Source organism: Engystomops pustulosus, chromosome 4 (assembly GCF_040894005.1).
Source record: "Engystomops pustulosus chromosome 4, aEngPut4.maternal, whole genome shotgun sequence".
NCBI classification, from domain to species: Eukaryota; Metazoa; Chordata; class Amphibia; order Anura; family Leptodactylidae; genus Engystomops; species Engystomops pustulosus.
Window position 1 is genome coordinate 219,976,664 of NC_092414.1, and position 23,765 is coordinate 220,000,428.

At 42.7% G+C, this 23,765-nt stretch overlaps 2 protein-coding genes across 2 annotated transcripts; both read left to right on the forward strand.

Moving 5' to 3' along the window:
* The first annotated feature begins 18,158 nt into the window (after window positions 1–18,158).
* Window positions 18,159–19,085, forward strand: LOC140128659 (olfactory receptor 10C1-like). The gene has a single exon (XM_072150358.1). The coding sequence runs from the start codon at window positions 18,159–18,161 to the stop codon at window positions 19,083–19,085; it is 927 nt and encodes a 308-aa protein (XP_072006459.1).
* Window positions 19,086–20,980: 1,895 nt separating this feature from the next.
* On the forward strand, window positions 20,981–23,102 carry LOC140128660 (olfactory receptor 1468-like). Its single transcript, XM_072150359.1, has 2 exons — window positions 20,981–21,287; window positions 22,129–23,102. Exons 1-2 carry the CDS (start codon window positions 20,981–20,983, stop codon window positions 23,100–23,102), a joined length of 1,281 nt encoding a protein of 426 aa, XP_072006460.1.
* The last annotated feature ends 663 nt before the right edge of the window (window positions 23,103–23,765 follow it).

The following is a 23,765-nucleotide window of genomic DNA, read 5'->3' on the forward strand; positions in this document are numbered from 1 at the left end:
AGGGCCCGGGGTTGTATTTCAATTAGGCAGAGTCTGCCAGTTTCTTTTTATTTTACGTTTATTTTTTTCATAACTCAGCGTCATCTCATCTGGCATAGTAGTGTGCTGTAATACTTGGCTAGAAAATAGCCATAGGAGAATACAAACGTCTTAATTACGCCTACAGTAGCGTTAGATATATTTGATTTCTGGTTGATCTGCTGGTGGCTGTACTTGCTGCAGTGCATCTACTATCAAATTGGGAGCAATTTGGAGTCAGACTTGCGACCACTGTGTTTTAGTGACGCACATATCCATCGCAAAGACCGAAGTGGGAAAATTTATTAGGGCCCGGGGTTGTATTTCAATTAGGCACAGTCTGCCAGTTTCTTTTTATTTTACGTTTATTTTTTTCATAACTCAGCGTCATCTCATCTGGCATAGTAGTGTGCTGTAATACTTGGCTAGAAAATAGCCATAGGAGAATACAAACGTCTTAATTACGCCTACAGTAGCGTTAGATATATTTGATTTCTGGTTGATCTGCTGGTGGCTGTACTTGCTGCAGTGCATCTACTATCAAATTGGGAGCAATTTGGAGTCAGACTTGCGACCACTGTGTTTTAGTGACGCACATATCCATCGCAAAGACCGAAGTGGGAAAATTTATTAGGGCCCGGGGTTGTATTTCAATTAGGCACAGTCTGCCAGTTTCTTTTTATTTTACATTTATTTTTTTCATAACTCAGCGTCATCTCATCTGGCATAGTAGTGTGCTGTAATACTTGGCTAGAAAATAGCCATAGGAGAATACAAACGTCTTAATTACGCCTACAGTAGCGTTAGATATATTTGATTTCTGGTTGATCTGCTGGTGGCTGTACTTGCTGCAGTGCATCTACTATCAAATTGGGAGCAATTTGGAGTCAGACTTGCGACCACTGTGTTTTAGTGACGCACATATCCATCGCAAAGACCGAAGTGGGAAAATTTATTAGGGCCCGGGGTTGTATTTCAATTAGGCACAGTCTGCCAGTTTCTTTTTATTTTACGTTTATTTTTTTCATAACTCAGCGTCATCTCATCTGGCATAGTAGTGTGCTGTAATACTTGGCTAGAAAATAGCCATAGGAGAATACAAACGTCTTAATTACGCCTACAGTAGCGTTAGATATATTTGATTTCTGGTTGATCTGCTGGTGGCTGTACTTGCTGCAGTGCATCTACTATCAAATTGGGAGCAATTTGGAGTCAGACTTGCGACCACTGTGTTTTAGTGACGCACATATCCATCGCAAAGACCGAAGTGGGAAAATTTATTAGGGCCCGGGGTTGTATTTCAACTAGGCACAGTCTGCCATTTCCTTTTTTATTTTACGTTTATTTTTTTCATAACTCAGCGTCATCTCATCTGGCATAGTAGTGTGCTGTAATACTTGCCTAGAAAATAGCCATAGCAATAGGATAGCATCGTTTGGTTTTAAAAACTAAAAAACACAAAAAAACAAAAAAACAAAAAAAAAAAAAAGTTAAAAAAAAAATACAAGTTATAACTCTCATTTTCAAAATGTTTAACCCGAGGGCTAGGGGTAGAGGACGAGGGCGGGGACGTGGGCGTCCAACTACTGCAGGGGTCAGAGGCCGTGGTCCTGGGCGGGGTGAGACACCACCTGCTTATGAGGGAGCAGGGGAACGCCGCAGAGCTACACTCCCTAGGTTCATGTCTGAAGTTACTGGGACTCGTGGTAGAGCACTGTTGAGGCCAGAACAGTGTGAACAGGTGATGTCGTGGATTGCCGACAATGCTTCGAGCAATTTGTCCACCAGTCAGTCTTCCACGCAGTCCACCCATGTCACCGAAATCGGCACTCCTCCAGCTCCTGCACCTCAGCCTCCTCCCCCCCAGTCTGCCCCCTCCCAGCAAAATTTGCCATTTGAACCGGCATACTCTGAGGAACTGTTTTCTGGACCCTTCCCACAGTCACAAACCACTTGTCCGGTTGCTGATGAGCAATTTTCCGATGCCCAGGTTTTCCACCAGTCGCAGTCTGTGGGTGATGATGACCTTGTTGACGTAGTGGAAGAAGTGTGTAAAGAGGTGTCCGACGATGAGGAGACACGGTTGTCAGACAGTGGGGAAGTTGTTGTCAGGGCAGGAAGTCCGAGGGGGGAGCAGACTGAGGGATCGGAGGATGATGAGGTGACAGACCCAAGCTGGGTTGAGAGGCCGGGTGAACACAGTGCTTCTGAGACGGAGGAGAGTCCTCGACCAGAACAGGTTGGAAGAGGCAGTGGTGGGGCCAGACGGAGAGGCAGGGCCAGAGCTGGTGCATCAGCGCCAAATGTGTCAACTAGTGAAGCTCCCGTGGCGAGGGCTCCTGCGGCGAGGGCTAGATTTTCAGAAGTCTGGAGGTTCTTTAAGGAAACACCGGATGACCGACGGACTGTGGTGTGCCACATTTGCCAAACCAGGATCAGCAGGGGTTCCACCACTACTAGCTTAACTACCACCAGTATGCGCAGGCATATGAATGCTAAACACCCCACTCAGTGGCAACAAGCGCGTTCACCTCCGGCCGTGCACACCACTGCTCCTTCCCCTGTGTCAGCTGATAGTCAGCCCCCTGCCCAGGACCCTGCCACAAAAACCCCATCGTCACCTCCACGATCCTCCACAGCATCCACCAGCGTTCAGCTCTCCATACCCCAGACGCTGGAGCGGAAACGCAAATATAGTGCAACCCACCCGCATGCCCAAGCCCTTAATGTGCACATTTCCAGATTGCTAAGCCTGGAGATGCTGCCCTATAGGCTAGTAGAGACCGAGGCCTTTCGCAGCCTCATGGCGGCGGCCGCCCCTCGGTATTCGGTCCCCAGCCGCCACTACTTTTCCCGATGTGCCGTCCCAGCCCTGCACCAGCACGTGTCAGACAACATAATCCGTGCCCTGACCAACGCCGTTTCTGACAAGGTCCACCTGACCACGGACACGTGGACGAGTGCTGCCGGGCAGGGCCACTATATATCTCTGACGGCACATTGGGTTAACTTGGTGGAGGCTGGGACCGAGTGTGACCCTGCGGCTGGTCATATACTGCCGACGCCGAGGATTGCGGGGCCTACCTCGGTCCAGGTGTTTGAGGCCTACTATGCCTCCTCCTCCTCCCACCCCTCCTCCACCTCCTCCTCCGAACGACTATCCGTGGGCATGGCGCCATCAGTCGGTAGCTCTAGGCACAGCAGCAGTGCCGTCGCTAAGCGACAGCAGGCGGTGCTCAAACTGCTGAGCCTAGGCGATAAAAGGCACACCGCCCAAGAACTATTACAGGGCATCACGGCGCAGACTGATCTGTGGCTGGCACCGCTGAACCTGAAGCCAGGCATGGTTGTGTGTGACAACGGCCGTAACCTGGTGGCGGCTCTGCAACTCGGCAGACTGACACATGGGCCATGCCTGGCCCATGTGTTAAATCTGATAGTTCAGCGTTTCCTCAAGACATACCCCAATCTGTCTGATTTGCTCACGAAGGTGCGCCGCATCTGTGCGCATTTCAGGAAGTCCAGCACAGATGCTGCCACTCTCAGGGCAGCGCAGCGCCGCCTCCAACTGCCCGCTCACCGACTGTTGTGCGACGTGCCCACGAGGTGGAATTCAACACTGACCATGTTATCCAGAGTTTACCAGCAGCGCCGAGCGATTGTAGACTGCCAGATGTCAACTTCCACCAGAACTGGTAGTCAGGTCAGTCAGCTTCCTCAAGTCTACAATGAGGAGTGGACGTGGATGTCTGATATCTGTCAGGTGCTGAGTAACTTTGAGGAGTCAACACAGATGGTCAGTGGCGATGCCGCCATCATCAGCCTCACCATCCCGCTGCTTGGCCTGTTGAAAAACTCTCTGGTCAGCATGAAGTCGGAAGCTTTGCGCTCCTCACAAGAGACAGGGGAAGAAGATTCCCTTGTTGATAGCCAAAGCACCCTTAGGTCTGTTTCTCAGCGCATATCAGAGGAGGTGGAGGTGGAGGAGGATGAGGAGGAAGAGGAGGAGAATGTTGGCGAGACACAAGAGGGGACCATTGTTGAGTCCTACACTGTTGAGCGTGTATGGGCAGAAGAAGAGGAGTTGGAGGAGTTGGAGGAGGAGGAAATGGACAGTCAGGCCAGTGAGGGGAGTGAATTCTTACGCGTTGGTACTCTGGCGCATATGGCAGATTTCATGCTAGGCTGCCTATCCCGTGACCCTCGCGTTCAAAGAATTTATTCCAGCACCGATTACTGGGTGTTCACTCTCCTGGACCCACGGTACAAGCAAAATCTTTCCACTCTCATCCCTGGAGAGGAAAGGAGTGTGAGAATGCATGAATACCAGCAGGCCCTGGTGCACAAGCTGAAACAGTATTTCCCTTCTGACAGCGCTAGCGGCAGAGTGCGTAGTTCTGCGAGACAAGTAGCGAGGGAGAGTAGGCGAGCAGGCAGCTTGTCCAGCACTGGCAAGGGTACGCTTTACAAGGCTTTTGCCAGCTTTATGTCACCCCAGCAAGACACTGTCACCTGTCCCCAGTCTCGGCAGAGTAGGGCTGATCTTTACAGAAAGATGGTGAGGGAGTACGTAGCTGACCATACCATCGTCCTAAATGATCACACAGCTCCCTACAACTACTGGGTTTCAAAGCTGGACATGTGGCACGAACTGGCGCTCTACGCCTTGGAGGTTCTTGCCTGCCCTGCCGCTAGCGTCTTGTCAGAGCGGGTTTTCGGTGCAGCTGGTGGCATCATCACCGATAAGCGTACACGCCTGTCGACTGACAGCGCTGACAGGCTGACGCTTATCAAGATGAATAAAGCATGGATTTCTCCTAATTTCAAATCTCCAGCAGGTGAAGGAAGCTCAACCTGAAAAATTTATCCACTCCTCCTCCTCCTCATTTTCCTCCTTCTCCTCCTCTTTCTACAGTAAAGCAGAGGAAACTGGCTGTTTTTTGACAGGGCCCACTGGCTCTAGGTATAGTACTTTATGCATTTAATTTTTCTGGAGGGCCACCGACACGGTCCTCTGTTTTAAACAATTTTTTGGACTGCCACATACAGGCACTCAATCTATTCCATTTTTCTGGAGGGCCACCTACCTGCTCCTCTGGTTTGAAAAATTTTTTGGACTGCCACATACAGGCACTATCCAAATTGAATTGTCTCCATAGCAGCCTCCACACGTTGTCTCCATTGCTACCTCCAAAAGTCGTCCATATAGCTGCCTCCATACATCGTCCCTTTATCAAACGAGGTTTGTCAGGCCGAAATTTGGGTTGTTTTCATGGATTCCACATCAAAGTTGTTAACTTTGTCGCCACCCTGCTGTGTTATCCACAAAATACACTGGCAAACTTTTACCATTTACGGATATTATTTCAGCGCTTCTTGCGCATCTGTTTACATTCCCCTCACCCGCCATATCCTAAACTTATAAGAACGCTACTACACTTGATCTTATACAAAAGGTTCTTAGAAGTGCTGTTTGGGGAGTAGCCTAGAGACAGGGGCTTGGATTGGCGAAAGCTCGCCTAGCAGCGGAGCGCCAGCTCCATGCGCATCATGCGCTTCTTGCGCATCTGTTTACATTCCCCTCACCCGCCATATCCTAAACTTATAAGAACGCTACTACACTTGATCTTATACAAAAGGTTCTTAGAAGTGCTGTTTGGGGAGTAGCCTAGAGACAGGGGCTTGGATTGGCGAAAGCTCGCCTAGCAGCGGAGCGCCAGCTCCATGCGCATCATGCGCTTCTTGCGCATCTGTTTACATTCCCCTCACCCGCCATATCCTAAACTTATAAGAACGCTACTACACTTGATCTTATACAAAAGGTTCTTAGAAGTGCTGTTTGGGGAGTAGCCTAGAGACAGGGGCTTGGATTGGCGAAAGCTCGCCTAGCAGCGGAGCGCCAGCTCCATGCGCATCATGCGCTTCTTGCGCATCTGTTTACATTCCCCTCACCCACCATATCCTAAACTTATAAGAACGCTACTACACTTAACTTGGTGCAGGCTGGGACCGAGTCTGACCCTGGGGCTGGTCATATACTGCCGACGCAGAGGATTGCGGGGCCTACCTCGGTCCAGGTCTCAAAGGCCTACTATACCTCCAAATCCTCCCACCCCTCCTCCACCTCCTCCTCCTCCGAATTACCATCCGTGGGCATGGCGCCATCAGTCGGTAGCTCTAGGCACAGCAGCAGTGCCGTCGCTAAGCGACAGCAGGCGGTGCTCAAACTGCTGAGCCTAGGCGATAAAAGGCACACCGCCCAAGAGCTATTACAGGGCATTCCACATCAAACTTGTTAACTTTGTCGCCACCCTGCTGTGTAAGCCACAAAATATACTGGCAAACTTTTTTCATTTACGGATATTATTTCAGCGCTTCTTGCGCAGATGTTTACATTCCCCTCACCCGCCATATCCCAAACTTATAAGAACGCTACTACACTTGATCTTATCCGAAAGGTTCTTAGAAGTGCTGTTTGGGGAGTAGCCTAGAGACAGGGGCTTGGATAGGCGAAAGCTCGCCTGGCAGCGGAGCGCCAGCTCCATGCCAAGAACCAACTAACATAGTTTTAACTGCAGCACCTTTAATCTACTACTAGTTCACTGCCTCCATACATCGTCCCCTTATCAAACGAGCTGTGTCAGGCAGAATTTTGGATTGTTTTCATGGCTTCCATGTTAACTTTGTCGCCACCCTGCTGTGTAATCCACAAAATATACTGGCAAACTTTTATCATGTACCAATATTATTTGAGCGCTTCTTGCTCACCTCCTTTGGTTCCTCTCTGCTACCCATTGGTTTGAAGCCTGAGTCCATTTAGGGTATGTCGCCATGCCACTCTCTAGCCTTCCGCTGCTGCCGCTGCCTCTGCATGCCGTCCCCTATAGTGTCAGGGTCAATTATTGGATGTTTTAGATGCTATCTAGCTTCATTCTGTCACTCTGTCATGGCCATGCTGTTGCCCATAATTTTGGCATAATGGTGCATTTAAGCAGCCTCAGAGGCATCCGTGCATGCTGCCCCTGCTGTTTCCTGTCCATTTCCGTGGTGTTTCCATCCTTTTCTGAGGTTCCCAGGTGTTTGGCCAAGCTTCCCTGTGCAGAGCCTTGGTCCCCTTGAAAAATGCTCGAGTCTCCCATTGACTTCAATGGGGCTCGTTACTCGAAACGAGCACTCGAGCATCTGGAAAAGTTCGTCTCGAATAACGAGTACCCGAGCATTTTAGTGCTCGCTCATCTCTAACGCTGACACCATGGTTGGAAGCAAAGATCTCAAATTTGGACTCATGAGACCAAAGCCCAGGTATCCCCTTATCCATTCCTTGTGTCTCTTGTGCTTGGTGCTGGTCCTTAGCAGAGGTTTCCTAGCAGCGATGTTACCATGAATCTGCTGCACACAGTCTCCTCTTACCAGTTGTTGTAGAGATGTGTCTGCTGCTAGACCTCTGTGCGGCAGTGATCTGCTCTCTAATCTGAGCTGCTGTTACCTGCGATTCCTGAGGCTGGTAACTAGGATGAACTTATCCTCCGCAACAAAGGTGACTCTTGGTCTTTCTCTCGCGGGGCGCTCCTCATGTGAATCAGTTTCTTTGTATTGCTTGATGGTTTTTGTTACTGCACTTGGGGACACTTTCAAAGTTTTCCCAATTTTTCGGACTGACTGACCTTCACTTTTTAAAGCAATGATGGCCACTCATTTTTTCTTTACTTAGCTTCTTTTATCTAGCCATAATATACATTCTACCAGTCTATTCAGGTGGACGATCAGCCGTGTATCCACATGACTTCTGAACAACACAACTGATGGTCCCAACCCATTTTTAAGGCAAGAGTTCCCACTTATTACCCCTGACAAGGCACCTGTGATGTGAGAACCTTTTCTGGTGACTACCTCTTGTATATCATCAAGTTTGAATCTACAATTTTTGTAGGCATGAAAATACAGAAAACTCTTTGAGAAGGTCTGTCCAAACTTTTGGTCTGTACTATATTTTGGTCTGACCGATGTGTATACTTAACAATCAATTAGGAACATATTAGGAATATATTCCACTTGATTCTTTTGTCAGGCTGCCAATTGGACTCCAGCTGCACTCTGTTCTAGATTACTATGATATGCTTTAACAATTTTAATTTTTACTTGAAATCTTGTGCATCTCTCATTTCTTTCCTAAGGATTGTCCATGATTGTCGAAATATACCGAGGGATGATGTCAGCATAAGCCCAAACTAACTCTCAAACTACCTCAGTCTGGTGGCACTGTCCCTAAAAATCAACTTGCAGGTGACTGACAGTAGCTTCTATCCTAAATCAGGATACAGTGGACCTCAATCCCACTGCCCAAAATCTGCTCATCCTCTATAAAAGGCAGAAGAAAGTCAGTTCCAGCAGCCAGTAACCACGAAAAGTGGTTTGCATTGGTTCGTCACAAAACCACTCCAGTCCCCTCTAGACGTAGGAAATTATTCACAATCAATGGCACAGAAATCAGATCAAGCGGTCGGAGCCACTGTGATAAATCGGACATGCAGGGGAGCTCATAGTTCTGACTCCTGCCTATTAATAAATCTCTCCCATTGACCCAGAAGACTGTGAAAGATATGTCCGATAATTGCTGCTGTTGATTGACATAATTAACATTATTGTAACATAATTGATGTTGTTCTCTACATCTACTCCAAGGAGTGGTCCACTTTTGCCACCGTTTGGAAAAATAGTGGTGGCTATCCGGAGGCTGAGCACATGCCGCTGTATGAGTTGCCTTAAGGAAGTGATACCATGTGTCTGGTCCAGTAGCACTTGTACTGCTCATTAGATGCATATTGTTATTAATGGACAACACATTCTGCAATTGATATTTGACATTGATAAAGAGCTGGACTACTAGAAGCAGGCGATGTTGATAAACACAATGGGCGTTATTTATCGTACGCAAGCGCTCGTGCCTGTGCAGCACTTATCTCTATGCCAGGCCCTGCGTGGCCTAGAAATAAACGCAACCGGCGACTTTTCACATGTGAAAATTCTCCGCCTGCAGGGAGTGCGCTGAAGGTATCAGAGGAGTCTGGAGAAGACTCGCATTGTATCATTATGTGTATGGACAGTTGTATTTCACGTCCCCCACATTCTTTCCAGAAGATATTTCTAGCAGCTTTGATAACTTTCTTTGATGTTGTTTCATCAAGTTTTACTATTTACTCATGAAACTTGTTGCTCTCCAGAGATTATCTAACCAAAAGTTTCCTTCTCAGTGAGATGGACACAGGAGACACATGAGCTCATGCCAGGAACTTTCTATAAAGATTGTTTTTTTCTGTAGAAGTCAAACTTAATTAACAAAGTTCTTCTTTTTTACACAGGAGACACATGAAGTAATGGCAGGAACTTTCTATAGAGTTGTCACCTGCTCCCCCCCCCATCACTGTGTATCTACATCTATATATACAGCTGTGTATGTGCTCTATGTCATGGTCTACAGCCATCACCCCAGGCCTCCGCGCTGTGTCCCTGCTCTGCTCTATTTCTTTATACATTGATTAATAAAAGGAAAGGGTTACATTTTTTTCCCAAGGAAACAGAAGACAAGTTATTTTGTCCTGAAAAATGGAAAAATTTGATGTAAGTACAGAGTTATTATTTTGGAATGTGATATTAAAAAAAAATAAATTAAAAAATATATTTTATAAAATAAATTTTGTAGTATTGTGTAAAAATATTAGGCGGATGTGGAGTAACTGCTTAACAACTTCTAAATAAAGTTTAATTATTTAAACTACATTGAAAACAACAAGAATAAACAATGAGAAACCTAAATCTGATCAATGCTTGATGGGGCCTATCGTGGTTCTTCTAGCTACATGCCTACACAGTTATCTTAAGAAATTCAGCTTGGATGTTGTTATTTTTTCTGTCATAAGATATTTTTTTCCGAAGTGAGTTGTTTTTTGCAGATTGAGTTATTCGTATTATTTGTTCCATTTTTTTCTGAATACAATTTTTAATTTTTTGGAGGTAGATGCCGTTACCTATTCTGCAATGATTGATTTGGGCAGGTTGTCGCAGTGGCACTTGATACATGTAGTGTTTTTATTTGTTTATAAAATGTGTTTTATATAGAAAAAACATTTAATTTCTGTTTTTTTTTACTTTTTGTAACATTTTACACACCCTAGAGCAGTGGTGGCGAACCTATTGCACGGGTGCCAGAGGTGGCACTCAGAGCCCTTTCTGTGGGCACCCGGGCCATCACCCAAGCACATCAGACAGGACATCAGACAAGAATCTTCCTGCAGTTCCAAGCAAGTTAAAAGATGCGGCTTTCAGTCATATATTTAATTATACTTACTTTGCGACTTAGGTTTGTAGGAAGAGGGAGAATGAGTAGACAGGGCCGGATTATCTTTGGAGGACCTCCTGCCGGCCCCATGATTCTCTGTGTACAGAGGGACACTGGAAAGAAGCTTAAATGATGCAAATTTCCCATTTGTCCTCAGGAGGCCAATGTGGTTGAACGTTGTTGAAGAACCGGAAGCAATAACTTACTGCTTTAATTTTTGGTTGGCACCTCGCCATAAATAAGGGGGGTTTTGGGTTGCAGTTTGGTCACTTGGGCGCTAAAAGGTTCACCATCACTGCCCTAGAGGCATGAAAGGTGCATTTTCAGATGCAGGACCCTGGGCTCAGGGGACACAGGAAGTGATAGAGAGTGACCCACAGAACTTCCTGCCTGACACAACACCCACTTACAACCCTAAAAGGCAGATAACCCATAGGACTGCCACCAGCTTCTTGTTGGCTCTAATCCCGGGATTATACCACAATCCAGCCCTGACACAATATGATGTTATACAGAGAACATGAATGTGTGGATTTGTGTATAACAGAAACTCCTACATCTTCAGTTCAGACTTTTCTTTTCCCTCTCGTTGATCTTTTTTCTTCTTGTTGCCTGGAAAACAAAATAATCATCTGTTTATAAATCTTAGAGTGATGTCATTGCCCATTATCCATTTTTATTTTTTTTCATATTTGGTTTGGTTTTATTCTGTTTATAACCATCCTAAACATTCTTTTTTTAAAGGTCCTCATGCTATAAAATACAAAGCAGAAATTTTATGTAGATTGTGGGGAAAATGTAGCATCATAAGGAAAATGTGTTGTGTTCAGAATCAATAAAGATCTCAATAAAGACTGACTGCATACAAATGGGAACACATGCCTTTAAGGTGGCCTTAATTGGCAATCTCTCCATAAGGAGAACACCTACTGTCTGACCCTGGTCAATAGCCTCTCACACAGCCAAACCAGTTCCCTAGGCTGTACTAAGGAGACCCAATCAGGTCAAAACATTGTTGTCTACAGCTAGGAGTCTGTTCCTTATGGAATAGATATACTGGTTTGGCTTAATCCATGTTTTTAGACTTCTTGTAGGTCATGCTTGGTGTTAAGGGGGCTGCCTTTTAAGGTAGCAAAAGGAGGCATTGTTTTCCATTTAACACCTTGGAAAACATTTTTGCAAACTTCCCAGAATTCCCTAGTGGAGCATCTATGGCTTTAAGTCTCCACATCCCTTTAAGGTGGCCTTAATTGGCAATCTCTCCATAAGGAGAACACCTATTGTTTGACCCTACAAATGGGAATGACACTGTTACAGTTGTTGCTGTTCTGCCTCGTGTAGTGTGTCTTTGCATCATATGTCTCTATGATGCAGGGACTCCTATCCATTGAACCGTGCTTGGTCTATGGGATCGGACCAGCACACGGCCTGTTCCTAAGAACCAAGTACATTTGTTTGCATGTGGCCTAAGATTCAATGCACTCGGCGAACGCCTTTGTTGTATTCTATGGAACCTGCTTGTATTGAATTGGTCTTAGATCTATTGCATCGAATCATTGGTGGCTGTTACTTCTGAATATAAACATTTACTCTACGTCTTTATTCTCTTTTACTTACAGAGAAATCAGACTGTGGTCACAGAGATTTTCCTTGTAGGATTTCAAGGCAGCCAACTTTTCAGAAATGTTCTGTTCCTTCTGTTCCTTGTAATTTTTTGTGTAACAATATGTGGGAACCTCCTGATCATCACCCTGGTGTCCACCAGCCGGAGCCTCCACACTCCCATGTACTTCTTCATCTCACAACTGACCATCAGTGACATCTTACTAACCTTAGATATTGTCCCAAACCTGCTCTACCTCCTACTGAATAATGGGGCGACCATCAGGTTTGCTGATTGCCTAACTCAGTTTTTTTTCTTCTGTGCCTCAGATACATTTGAGTGTTTCCTCCTCACGGTGATGTCTTATGACAGGTATGTGGCCATCTGTAACCCCCTCCGGTACTCCACTATCATGACCAGTACAAATTGTTTGAAACTACTCTCGATTTGTTTAATTGTTGTTGTTAGTATATCCTTCATTATGACCATAACACCGACAACGCTACATTTTTGTGGAACCAATATTGACCATTTTTTCTGTGAACTTGTCCCCTTGCTGGAACTTGCCTGTTCTGTTACCTTGATTTTTTATTTCGAGATTTATGGTTTGGGAATTCCAATTGTATTAACCACAACTACAATCATTGTTGTGTCTTATACTTTTATAGTATTAGCAGTCCTACGGATCCCATCTAGTACCGGGAGGCAGAAAGCCTTCTCCACCTGTAGCTCCCACCTCATTGTGGTCTTCATATTCTACTGGACCATATTTGCTGTTTATGCCGTTCCAGCAAAAGTACAGTTTTCATTCACCAGTAAAGTTGGTCCTCTGCTCTACACTGTGTTCACCCCTTTCATTAATCCCATTATCTACAGTTTCAGAAATATGGATATTAAAAAAGCCGCAAGGAAGAGGTTCCACTTAGATGACTGACTTTTATCTTAATCCCTTAACTCCTTAACCCCTTTAGGATGCAAATAGTTTGTATTTTAAGGCTCAGCCTTTTTTTGCGGAAATCTGACACGTTTCTCTTTTTGGGGTAATAACTTTTAAACACTGTAATTTATCTGTTCATAAGTGATTTTTTAAATTTTTTTCTCGTGGTACATTTTAGTTTATGGTAAAAGAATCATTTCAGGGATCAGGTGATACTTTTGGGGGTAAAAATTTAGCAATTTAGTAAAAAAAAATACCACTTTTTAGACAAAAACCCTAGTACAATTTTTTGGGGGGTAGAAAACTTTTGCCATTTGTCTCCTTTTCCTTTCTGTCATTTTTTTATTTGGTTATTTTTTTTTATAGATGTTCGAATGTTTATAGCTTTAGCAGCAAAGTTAGTTGTAAAAAGCTATATTTTTGGTGGCCAGTTTAATTTGAAACAGGCGTTTTGACTATACACAGCCTCAAGCAACACCGTTTTGGGAATTTAAAGGAAACCTACCATGTCGGATCTACCTATTAAGGGGATGAAGATATGTTGATGTTTATAGAAGGTTATTAATGTTAAATATTTAAAGTTTCATTTAAAACAGTAATTATCCCCAAAATAGTCAAAAGTGCTATTCGATTTGTAAGCCGTGTGACATCAAAATTAATTATCCAGACATTTAAAAAAAATGATGAAAATATAAAGCAGACATATGGGAAATGTTATTCAGCAGGTGGTAAATTTATCCTGAAAATGCAAAGATTTGGAATTTTTAAAATGGCAAATTTTTGGAAAAATTCATTATTTTTTCTTTTTTTTTAAATAAATAAACGCAAAACTTATCAGCCAAAATTTACCACTAAAATGAAGTACAACATGTGGGGAAAAAACATTTTGATTATCACTTTGATAAGTAACAGTGTTACAACCATGTAAAGTGACGCAATTTAGAATACAAAAATTTGGGCTGAGCCTTAAGCTACAAACGGGCTGCGTCCTTAGGGGGTTAAGGACCAGTGCAATAGAAAACCTCCAAAGATGACACCATATTGGAAACCCCCCAAAAGGTAGTAGTATGCATTTAATATGCTGGCCTTAATTGAATACAAATTGAAAAGTCCAGAGTAAAAATTGCACTTTTTTTCAAAGTATTCCATTTTAATGACAATTATATTTTGCCCAACTCCTGGCATTGGAGACAAAAACCCCAAAAATAATTATGCGATTTGCTTGTCTATAGTAATACCCCACAAGTGGCAATAATTCAGACTAAATCTGAGTGGTCAGGCGCTTCAATAGCTCATGTATGGCAACCGATGGAGGAGTGCTGGGGTGGTCGGATCCAAGGATCACTACATTTCTGGAATATTATCTTCTCACAGATTAATTATTTTTAAGAACATGCTATTGAAGAAATGTCTAAGTATGTCAGATGAATTAAATAAAAATTCCCAGATGAGAATTCTCATTTAAGACTAAAGACTTTTTTATGCTGTATTTTAAAAGTGAAATGTATTTTAGTCTAACTCTTAGTATTGGTTCTTTATCCAAAACATATTGGGCTTTAGAATTGTTTTTATGTGAATAAATTTTCTGTTATTTTTCAAAATATCTCATACATAAATTTGGGCAAAAAGAGGAAATGAGAACAATGAATACTTTGTTATGTTTTGTTTAAAAGTAGTTTTCATAATTTTGTTTGCCCCAAAAAATAAGAGCTATAATTGTGCAATGAATTCTGTAGGATTGGGAAATATACGGACATTGTATTATGTCTGAGTTTAAATTCTGAAAACATAAAATTTTGTTCTTTTTTTCTATTTGCATTTCCATTATTTGCATTTCCATTTTTACTCACGACTTTCAATATATATCTTTTTTATATTTACATGTGCAGGGCTGTGCAAGGGATGGTTTCTGAGTAACAAATTTCTTCTATTTAGGGACAGTACTTAATATTCCATGCCATGTACTGGGAAGTTGGAAAAAAATACTAAATGGTACTAAATGGTAGAAATGAAAAACGAAAAAATACATTTGCACCATTTTCTTTTGAGCCCTATTTTTACGGCTTTTGCTGTGCATTCTCATTTGGGATTACTTTGCATTATGGGGTTCCCCACGGGGTTCATTGGGGGGTTTCCCATTTTATATTTTTATAGTGCATTTTGGAAAGATATAATGCCTTATATATTTATGATAAAATTTTGTTATTTCTATGTCAGTTCTAAGGAAAGGTACATTATAACAAATTGTGCTGAATGACAAGCCTGGGAGTCTCTGATAGACTCTGGTAGTCAAAGCAACCTCCCCATGATGTCACATGGAGCTACAATTCAGTTCAACATGGTGTTGCCCATGCACCTTCAGCATTTAAATGCCACTGGTGGCTTTGCTAGGGGCATTGAAATGGTTAACACCTGTGATTGGGTGTTAGCCAGGGACGTAACTTGGCCCATTGGAAAGGAGGGGGCCTTAGCTGCCAGGTTGCTTTCGCCCCCTTTGCCAGTGTCTGTGGCAGAACGGGGAGTAACACACTCCCTGTTACGCCACTATGCAGGAGCACCAGCATCTCAGCCCCGGCGCCACAATGACATCATTGCATTGCCAGCACTGAGGACCTAACTGCATGGCTGCCATCAGAAGAGGAGAGCCACTCACCAGGAACGCATCAAGGGAAAGGAGGTGAGTATATATATATATATATATATATATTTTTTTTTTTAATTTTTAAACTTGCACAAACTTGCAATGAGCGGGGGCATAATGAGGGAAGGATAAATGACCAGGGGGCATAATGAAAAGGAGCATAATGGGTAGAAGGCATAATGACCGGGAGGCATAATGAAAAGGGACATAATGATCAGGGGCAGAATGAAAAGGGGCAGAATTACTGGAGGGCAGAATGAAAAGAGGTAGAATGAATGGGGGAAGGATGAGAAGGGTCCGGATGACCAGGGGTATAATGAGAGGGGGTGGGGGGCAGAATAAGATGGGGATATAATGAGAGGGTGCAAAATGAGTCAGGACGTAAGGAGGAAAAAGAGAGGGCATAAATAAAGGACGGGGGTAAATAGGTAGCATTAATTAAGAATAATCAAAGAAGGAAATTTTAAACCCCTTAACAGCTTGTGATGTATTAGTACCCCACAAGTGGATTAAGGGAGTATGGAAAGGGTTCATGGGCTGATCCCTCTTCACAGAAGTCGAGGTTTGCGGCAGATTGCAGAAAACACCCAGTGGCAACATCCGTGTTTTCTCAACTGTTTCACCGCATTTGAAATTTCTCCCACCAGCAAATGCTCACCATGTATGTAGAGGGCTCAGCCCTTGAGCCCTCTCCATACCACCCCACGCAGCCAGCATGTAACATTGTAGTACGTCACATGTTGATAAGGGGTTAAACAAGTTTCTAAGAAGGAGACTACAACTTTTATCTCTTATCCAAGGATGGAAGAACATTTGATTAATGAAACCTTTATTTGACCCTGGTGGTGAGACTGGAGGACTTCAAAGCAAAGATGTTGGAGAAAACTTCTCAGCTGGAAGCATCTTACTTTGGCCCCTTGTAGAGACCGGAGCATATGGAGTATATGGTTTGGCGGTGTCTGGTTTCTGTGACATCTCAATTGAAAACCCACAACGCCCCAGGACGCAGATTTATAAACTTATTCTTGTTATTTTATTGCACCTAAGCTCAGAATTTTGCAGCAAATATCAATCTCGCTCTATGTATCTATAGGGTCAAGCTAAAAATAATATAGTCATAACATTTCTACATTACACTAATTAGAATTTATTTTTTATATTTTAATTTCCCTACAGATGATATCTCAGGTTACATTACATGTGTACACAGGGGAGGCTGGTGGAGTCCATATACAGATCTCTCCTGTATATAATGTTACTATTTATCTCTCTATGATGGTCCCTGCACAGATATTATGTTGGATTTATTGCTCTGATCTCATTATTAGCTCATACATTCTAGACCATTCACTAACTTTATTCAATGTTTGTCTTCAGCAGTTTATTTCACCAAGTGTTGTGTTAGATAGTGAGAATGACTATCAGTGCTTACACAGCATCTTCTACAGGCTGAATCGTACCAGTAATCACCATTCTCAAACTCACTTGAATTTTGTTAACCTTTATGGTTGAGATCACTTCTTCATTCACATTTTTATAAAAATAGTTCTAAAAGAAAACACTACTCGTTACAGCTCACCCCTTCCTTCCTGAAAACAATTCATTCAAGTAAGTTGATTTTTCGCTATTCAGCAGAGGAGTCCGTCCGGGGGCAGGAGGTTATTCAGCAAAGGAAGATCAATCCCGGTCTGTGTGGTTTTAAGTTTATATTCTTCATTTCTAAATGTTAAAAACTTTTCTGAAAAGGGAGTCACTGACGCATTTCGGGCACAGAATGTCCTTAGTCTTAGCTGAATAGAGTGTGGTGCAAGATGGTCCTAAATATTTTAAGGTGTCCAATCACTGTGGTCTAAATCGGGATGTGAAGGAGATACCTGTGCATTCTGTACAAATGTGGACCTGACGGAAAGCTGATAGCACAGTGGGTTTACTTAGGGGTTATCTTTCAGGTCTGATTTTAAACTCATCGTGATATCAGTTTTCCTATAGATTCACATTTGTACCAAATGGTTTTCTTACCAATTTACTTGATAATATGATGTGACCTGACAGAATTTCTCCCCTGAAACGCGTTGTCAAATAAAGAATCTGTTATACAAGAAAAGCACGACCTATGACTCGTACCAGAGCGCCATCCAATAAGAAAACATTTTACTTTTACTATGACACATTACGTATCATCAGCTCCTTGAGATGTCTGTAAAGGGTGTTGGTCTTTAGTACAGTATATACAGTAGAAAGTTTTTGAGAAGTTCCGATTCTCAGTTACATCCTGTATACAGCCAGCCAGTATGAAGCCAGCCATGGCTTGGCCGGCACACTCTGTGATGTCAGCAGCAGCTGACATCAAAGTTATCCGCCAGCCGGGCCCTGCTAAAGGAGATGTCGCAGTCCTGGCGCCGGCCTGAGCTGTCGCGGACCTGCCGGGAACATGAAGATGGAAGATGAGCTGTCTGGGCCTTCGGAATGGTGAGTACTGAGTTTATTTTTTTATATACCCAATTATAAGCCGAGTGGGGAATTTTCAGCACAAAAATTGTGCTGAAAAACACGGCTTATACTTGAGTAAATATAAGAAAAATAAAATAGTATATCATTAACATTTATTAAATATATTCTGCAGATGACAAGTAATATCACCTCCATCTTCCTCCTGGGATTTCCTAATCTTCAGAACTTCACATTCCTCTTCTTCTCCCTTCTGGTTCTTATCTTCTGTGGGACAATATCAGGAAACCTTCTTATCATGGTCTTGTATCTAGTGAGTAAGACCCTTCAGTCCCCCATGTACTTCTTCATTACGCAGCTGTCATTGTGTGACCTCCTGCTGACCACAGACATTGTCCCCGTCCTTCTTCACACTGTCCTGTATGGAGGAAGTTCTATCACTCTCATCGGATGCATCATCCAGTTTTCTTTCTTTGGTACCTCCGAGTGCTCGGAATGTCTTCTCCTGTCGGTGATGTCCTATGACCGGTATGTGGCCATCTGTAACCCCCTCCGTTATCACACCATCATGAATCATATGTTTTGTGTGACTTTAGTAGACATCATTTGGCTTGTGGGTTTTATGGTGACCTTGGCTGACGTATTTTCTATGAATAGATTATATTTCTGTGGACCACACATCATTGACCATTTCTACTGTGACTTAGAACCAATCCTGAAGCTATCTTGCTCAGATACCTCCATGATTCATATCCAGAGTATTTCACTGGGGTTTTTGGTTACAGTTGTTCCTTTTGCTATAATCTTGATGTCCTATGTGAACATTGTCATGACTATCCTGAAGATCCCATGCGATACCGGAAGACACAAAGCCTTCTCCACCTGTAGCTCCCACCTCATTGTCGTCTCCATATTTTATGGGACATTAATAACTATTTATCTTTTTCCGACAAGAGGACAATCCTTGGCCATGAGTAAGGTCTTGTCTCTGATGTATACTGTGGTGACCCCACTGCTTAACCCCATCATATACACCCTGAGGAACAAAGACTTTAAAGATGCCTTTCTTAAATTGCAGCATATTCTAAAAGGGGTGAAGTAATCACTCAGAATTATTGGGCAAAACCCCTGGAACTAGACTTGTCCAATAGTACAAATCGCTATAGGTCATACCTATAGCTGAGGATCGAAATTCTCTTCTTGATAGTATATTTAGCTGATCAATCAATTCAATATAATTAGATAAAGAATTATGTTAGTATTATGCAAATGATCGTCAGAGGCTACTAGGGTGTGCAGTAGCCATGTCATGCACTCATACACAAAGTAGTAGTTCTGCGGATTCAAGACCGTGCAGCTGTCTATACCGATTGCACATGCACAGCTGTGTAGCCTCAGGTATGAAGCTGGAGCTACTGCGCATGCACAAAACACACAAAGTATATGCTGCCACGTACACAGTGTAGGCGGCATTACAATTGGTTCGGATTGCATATTATTTATTTGTCATGCATGAGGTGAACATACTGCTCCTCTAAATTAATTTACATGCTTTACAAAATTTAGGACTACATTTGTGGCAACCTGGGAGACTTAACTATGTTTGTCCTGTATTATTTCCTACTAAACACGCCAGGGGCAACAGAGGTTTCCGATTGTGGTAGATCTCTTGGCTACGAATCTCAGCCCATTTAAAAGAATGTCCAGTAGGTCATCATCTTGGAACAGATTTGGTAGATATTTACTTATTAAATGCTTAATAGCCCCAAACTGTGCACTGAAGGTAACGGCAAATGTAATAGTGTTGGATACATTATTAGTCTGGTTTTGTTATTAACTGTTTGTATTGCCTTAGAGATACATTCACTACTTTTCTCACGCTCCATGGCATGGCATCTCATCACCCCCGTGGCCTCTGACAATTCTTTCCATAATACTCAGATAAGGTTTCTATCTAATTATATTGAATTGATCGGTTTTTAACTACTATTGGGTACAACTGGCATCTGAAAAATGATAAAGATTTAGCACCAATGGCGGATGGAGGCCCACCTATTAGTTTCTGGAGAGGAAAAACCATAAGATCTGAGCTGGTTAAAAGCTCCTTTGGCACTAGAAAAAAGAATTGGCCGCCTAAGGGGAATTTTAGATGTGGGCAATGTAAATGTCGCCCACACAATTTAGACGTAAGTCGGTTACATTCGGGGGCTTGAAGGTAGAATAACTTTATTAATTGCAAAACTAGTTTTGTAGTATACTTGCCAATGTGTGACTGTCGCACAGTAAAACTATTAGAAGTCTATATCTGAGAATAAAGGAACACCAATAAAGTCCATCGAAACCGAGGTAGGGGCTCCTCGGTTAGACACACGCAGGAAACATAGGAGTTTGAAATTTGTATAAATTGTACAAATTGAGGGGATAGACAGCGCCTGTTGTTACAGTGGATTCTCCGTTCAAATGCTATGTGGCCAGTTGGCCTAAATGCCAAAATAGACTTTGGTATTTTCTTATAGTATCCAACAAAGTGTATCCAAGTAAGTGCCTGAGAATTGTAAATATAATAAGCAATCACGTAAGCATTGTAAAAAATTAGTGATTTTCATAAGGTCTATACATTCTTTACCTTTTGTTGTTTTTATACTGATGAGGACTTATATACACAAATCGAAAAATTGCTAACCTATATATCACTCACGCATAGTGCCTGATACCCATCTTCCATGTAGAATAGGCTTCGTATCGCCCTTATAGTTCGAATAATCTGACCCCTGCCTAATAGTTTCCTTGCTATCCGCTGCCTCTGTGATGCAATGATGCTCAGTCCGTTGCCACAGCAATGCATCACATGGTCGAGGAGAACTAACATCATTGCCATTTGTAAGCATAGTCAGGATTGGTGAGTTGTTGCGCAATTAATAATGTTAAATAAGATGCAAACATCTGAAAGCTGGAGACATACAAAGACAAATTAGATGCAAATTAGGAAATTGCTATATGGCGAAATCTGGAGAAACTGTTGCACGTCGTAGACTGGAGAACTGCTGCATGGCGTATTCTGGAGAACTGCCGCATGGCGTACTCTGGAGAACTGCCGCATGGCGTACTCTGGAGAACTGCCGCATTGCGTACTCTGGAGAACTGCCGCATGGCGTACTCTGGAGAACTGCCGCATGGCATACTCTGGAGAACTGCCGCATGGCGTACTCTGGAGAACTGCCGCATGGCGTACTCTGGAGAACTGCTGCACGGCGTACTCTGGAGAACTGCTGCACGGCGTACTCTGGAGAACTGCTGAAAAAAGGTACAAAAAATTGCACAATACCCCAACGTGCTAAAAAAGGCACTAAAATACAACCAGAAAAGGTGCATCAGACTCAGATATTTCTGCCTCTATGTCTTGTAATAAAACAATTAATTTACAGACCTGACCCAGATCCTGCAGGTGCCCAAAATTAAATTAATAATTAATACAATAAGAAAGAGTAACAGTGAATTTATTACTAAGCATTGCATGTGTTAATAGTAGTGTTAAAGGACCTCCTATTTTCCTGCACACTGTCGGTGGGTTGTAGATACAGCATTTGATAAGCCGATATGACTAAGATGTAATGTCAGCCGTATCCTATTGGCACAATATTTAGGTTAGAAATATTTTTTTTTAAATTGTGTACATTTTTGTTGCATTATTTAATTTCTTAAATAATTGCCCTGGAAGATCTTGGGAACACTCGACTAATTGTCAATAATTTGCCTCCAGTTGAGATCACAGGAGACACGAGGCACAGATTATTCTCCATAGAGTTTCTCCATGGCCTCTGGTGCTGTTACTGTGTATATATGGAGGTGTGAGGAGTCAGACCAGGACACACACTGCAGGACATGTCCAGGGGTCTGGTCATTACACATCATCACATCATTCCTTCTACATGGTAACTATAGAGAGATAAGATCCATGTCCAGGTGTTACTGCACATCATCACACAGACACTACACACAGAGGATTCCTCCTTTATGGTAATTATATAGAGATAAGATCCATGTCCAGGAGTCGCTACACACTCTGACACAGATTTAAAAAAAATTAACAATTGAGTGTTAGGCAGTTTCTCCCTACAAATGGGTTTGTATTCATCAATATTCAGACTCCTGTGAATCCTTCGTTATCTTCTTAATGCAGGAGAATCAGACTGCGGTCACAAAGTTCTTTCTGTTGGGATTTCACGGAAGCAAATATTTAAGATTGTTTCTGTTTTGTGTTTTCCTGGTGGTTTACTGTGGGACAATATGTGGGAACCTTCTGATCATCACCCTGGTGTCCACCAGCAGGAACCTCCACACTCCCATGTACTTCTTCATCTCACAACTGTCCACCTGTGATATTTTGTTAACTACTACTGTTGTCCCCAACATGTTACTTATCTTACTGAATAATGGGGGGACCATTACTCTTGTAGGTTGTTTGACTCAGTTTTATTTCTTCTGTGCTTCAGAAGGATCTGAGTGTTTCCTCCTCACGGTGATGTCCTATGACAGATATGTGGCCATCTGTAACCCCCTCCGTTATAATTCTGTTATGACAAGTACATGTTGTGTGATTCTGATCATCTCCTGTTGGGTGTTGGGGTTTTTTGCTTCATTTATAGACACTCTAATGGCAACGATGTTAGATTTTTGTGGTCCAAACATCATTGACCATTATTTCTGTGACCTTGACCCATTGCTAAAAATTGCCTGTTCTGACACTTATCCAATTCAACTTGAGGTCTCCTTACAAGGTGTAGTAGCTCTCATCATACCAACCATAATAATCATTACTTCTTATGCTAGAATTGCTTCTATTATACTAAAGATCCCATCCAGTACCGGAAGACAGAAAGCCTTCTCCACCTGCAGCTCCCACCTCATTGTGGTCTCCATATTCTACTGGACTCTCTTCTCTGTTTATGTTGTTCCATCAAAAGGAAAAACATCGACCATCAGTAAGATCCTCTCCCTGCTCTATACTGTGTTTACTCCACTCATCAACCCCATTATATACAGTCTGAGGAATACAGACATTGGGAAAGCCGTACACGAAATATCAAACAAATATCTTGTATGTGCTAATTGTCCATAAATCAAAGTGTTTCTGTTGGATCAACAGAATCAATGGTCTCAGGCTAAATAAATATGACATAAAATATTATAGCTATAAAACACTTCTAAGTGCTAATTGAAAAAGGAGCTAATCGATGCAAACAATTAAAATGTTTCCTTTTATTTGTTATCTTGAAAGTCCTTTACAGGTAATAGAACATAGCAGTTAGGCCATTGTGTTTCATCCAACTGGAATTAATTGTGATCATGTACAACGTCAGAAGAGCAATCATGTAACACCACCCACTAATTGATTATGTGGGCAGGTCTTCATCACATGCAATCCCTTATATCATATGAAACATGTAACATGGTCAAGCTCTCGATCACGTGATACTTCACCATATCTCATGCCAAAAACATAAAAACATGTTCAAATCTCCCAGTTTTCTTTCTTTGGGACCTCAGAGTGTGTGGAATGTCTTCTCCTGTCGGTGATGTCCTGTGACCGGTATGTGGCCATCTGTAACCCCCTCCGTTATCACTCCATCATGAGTCATACATTTTGTGTAACATAAGTAGATATCATTTGGCTTGTGGGTTTCATGGGGACATTGATTCATGTGTTTTCCATGAATAGATTATATTTCTGTGGACCACACGTCATTGACCATTTCTTCTGTGATGTAGAACCAATCCTGCA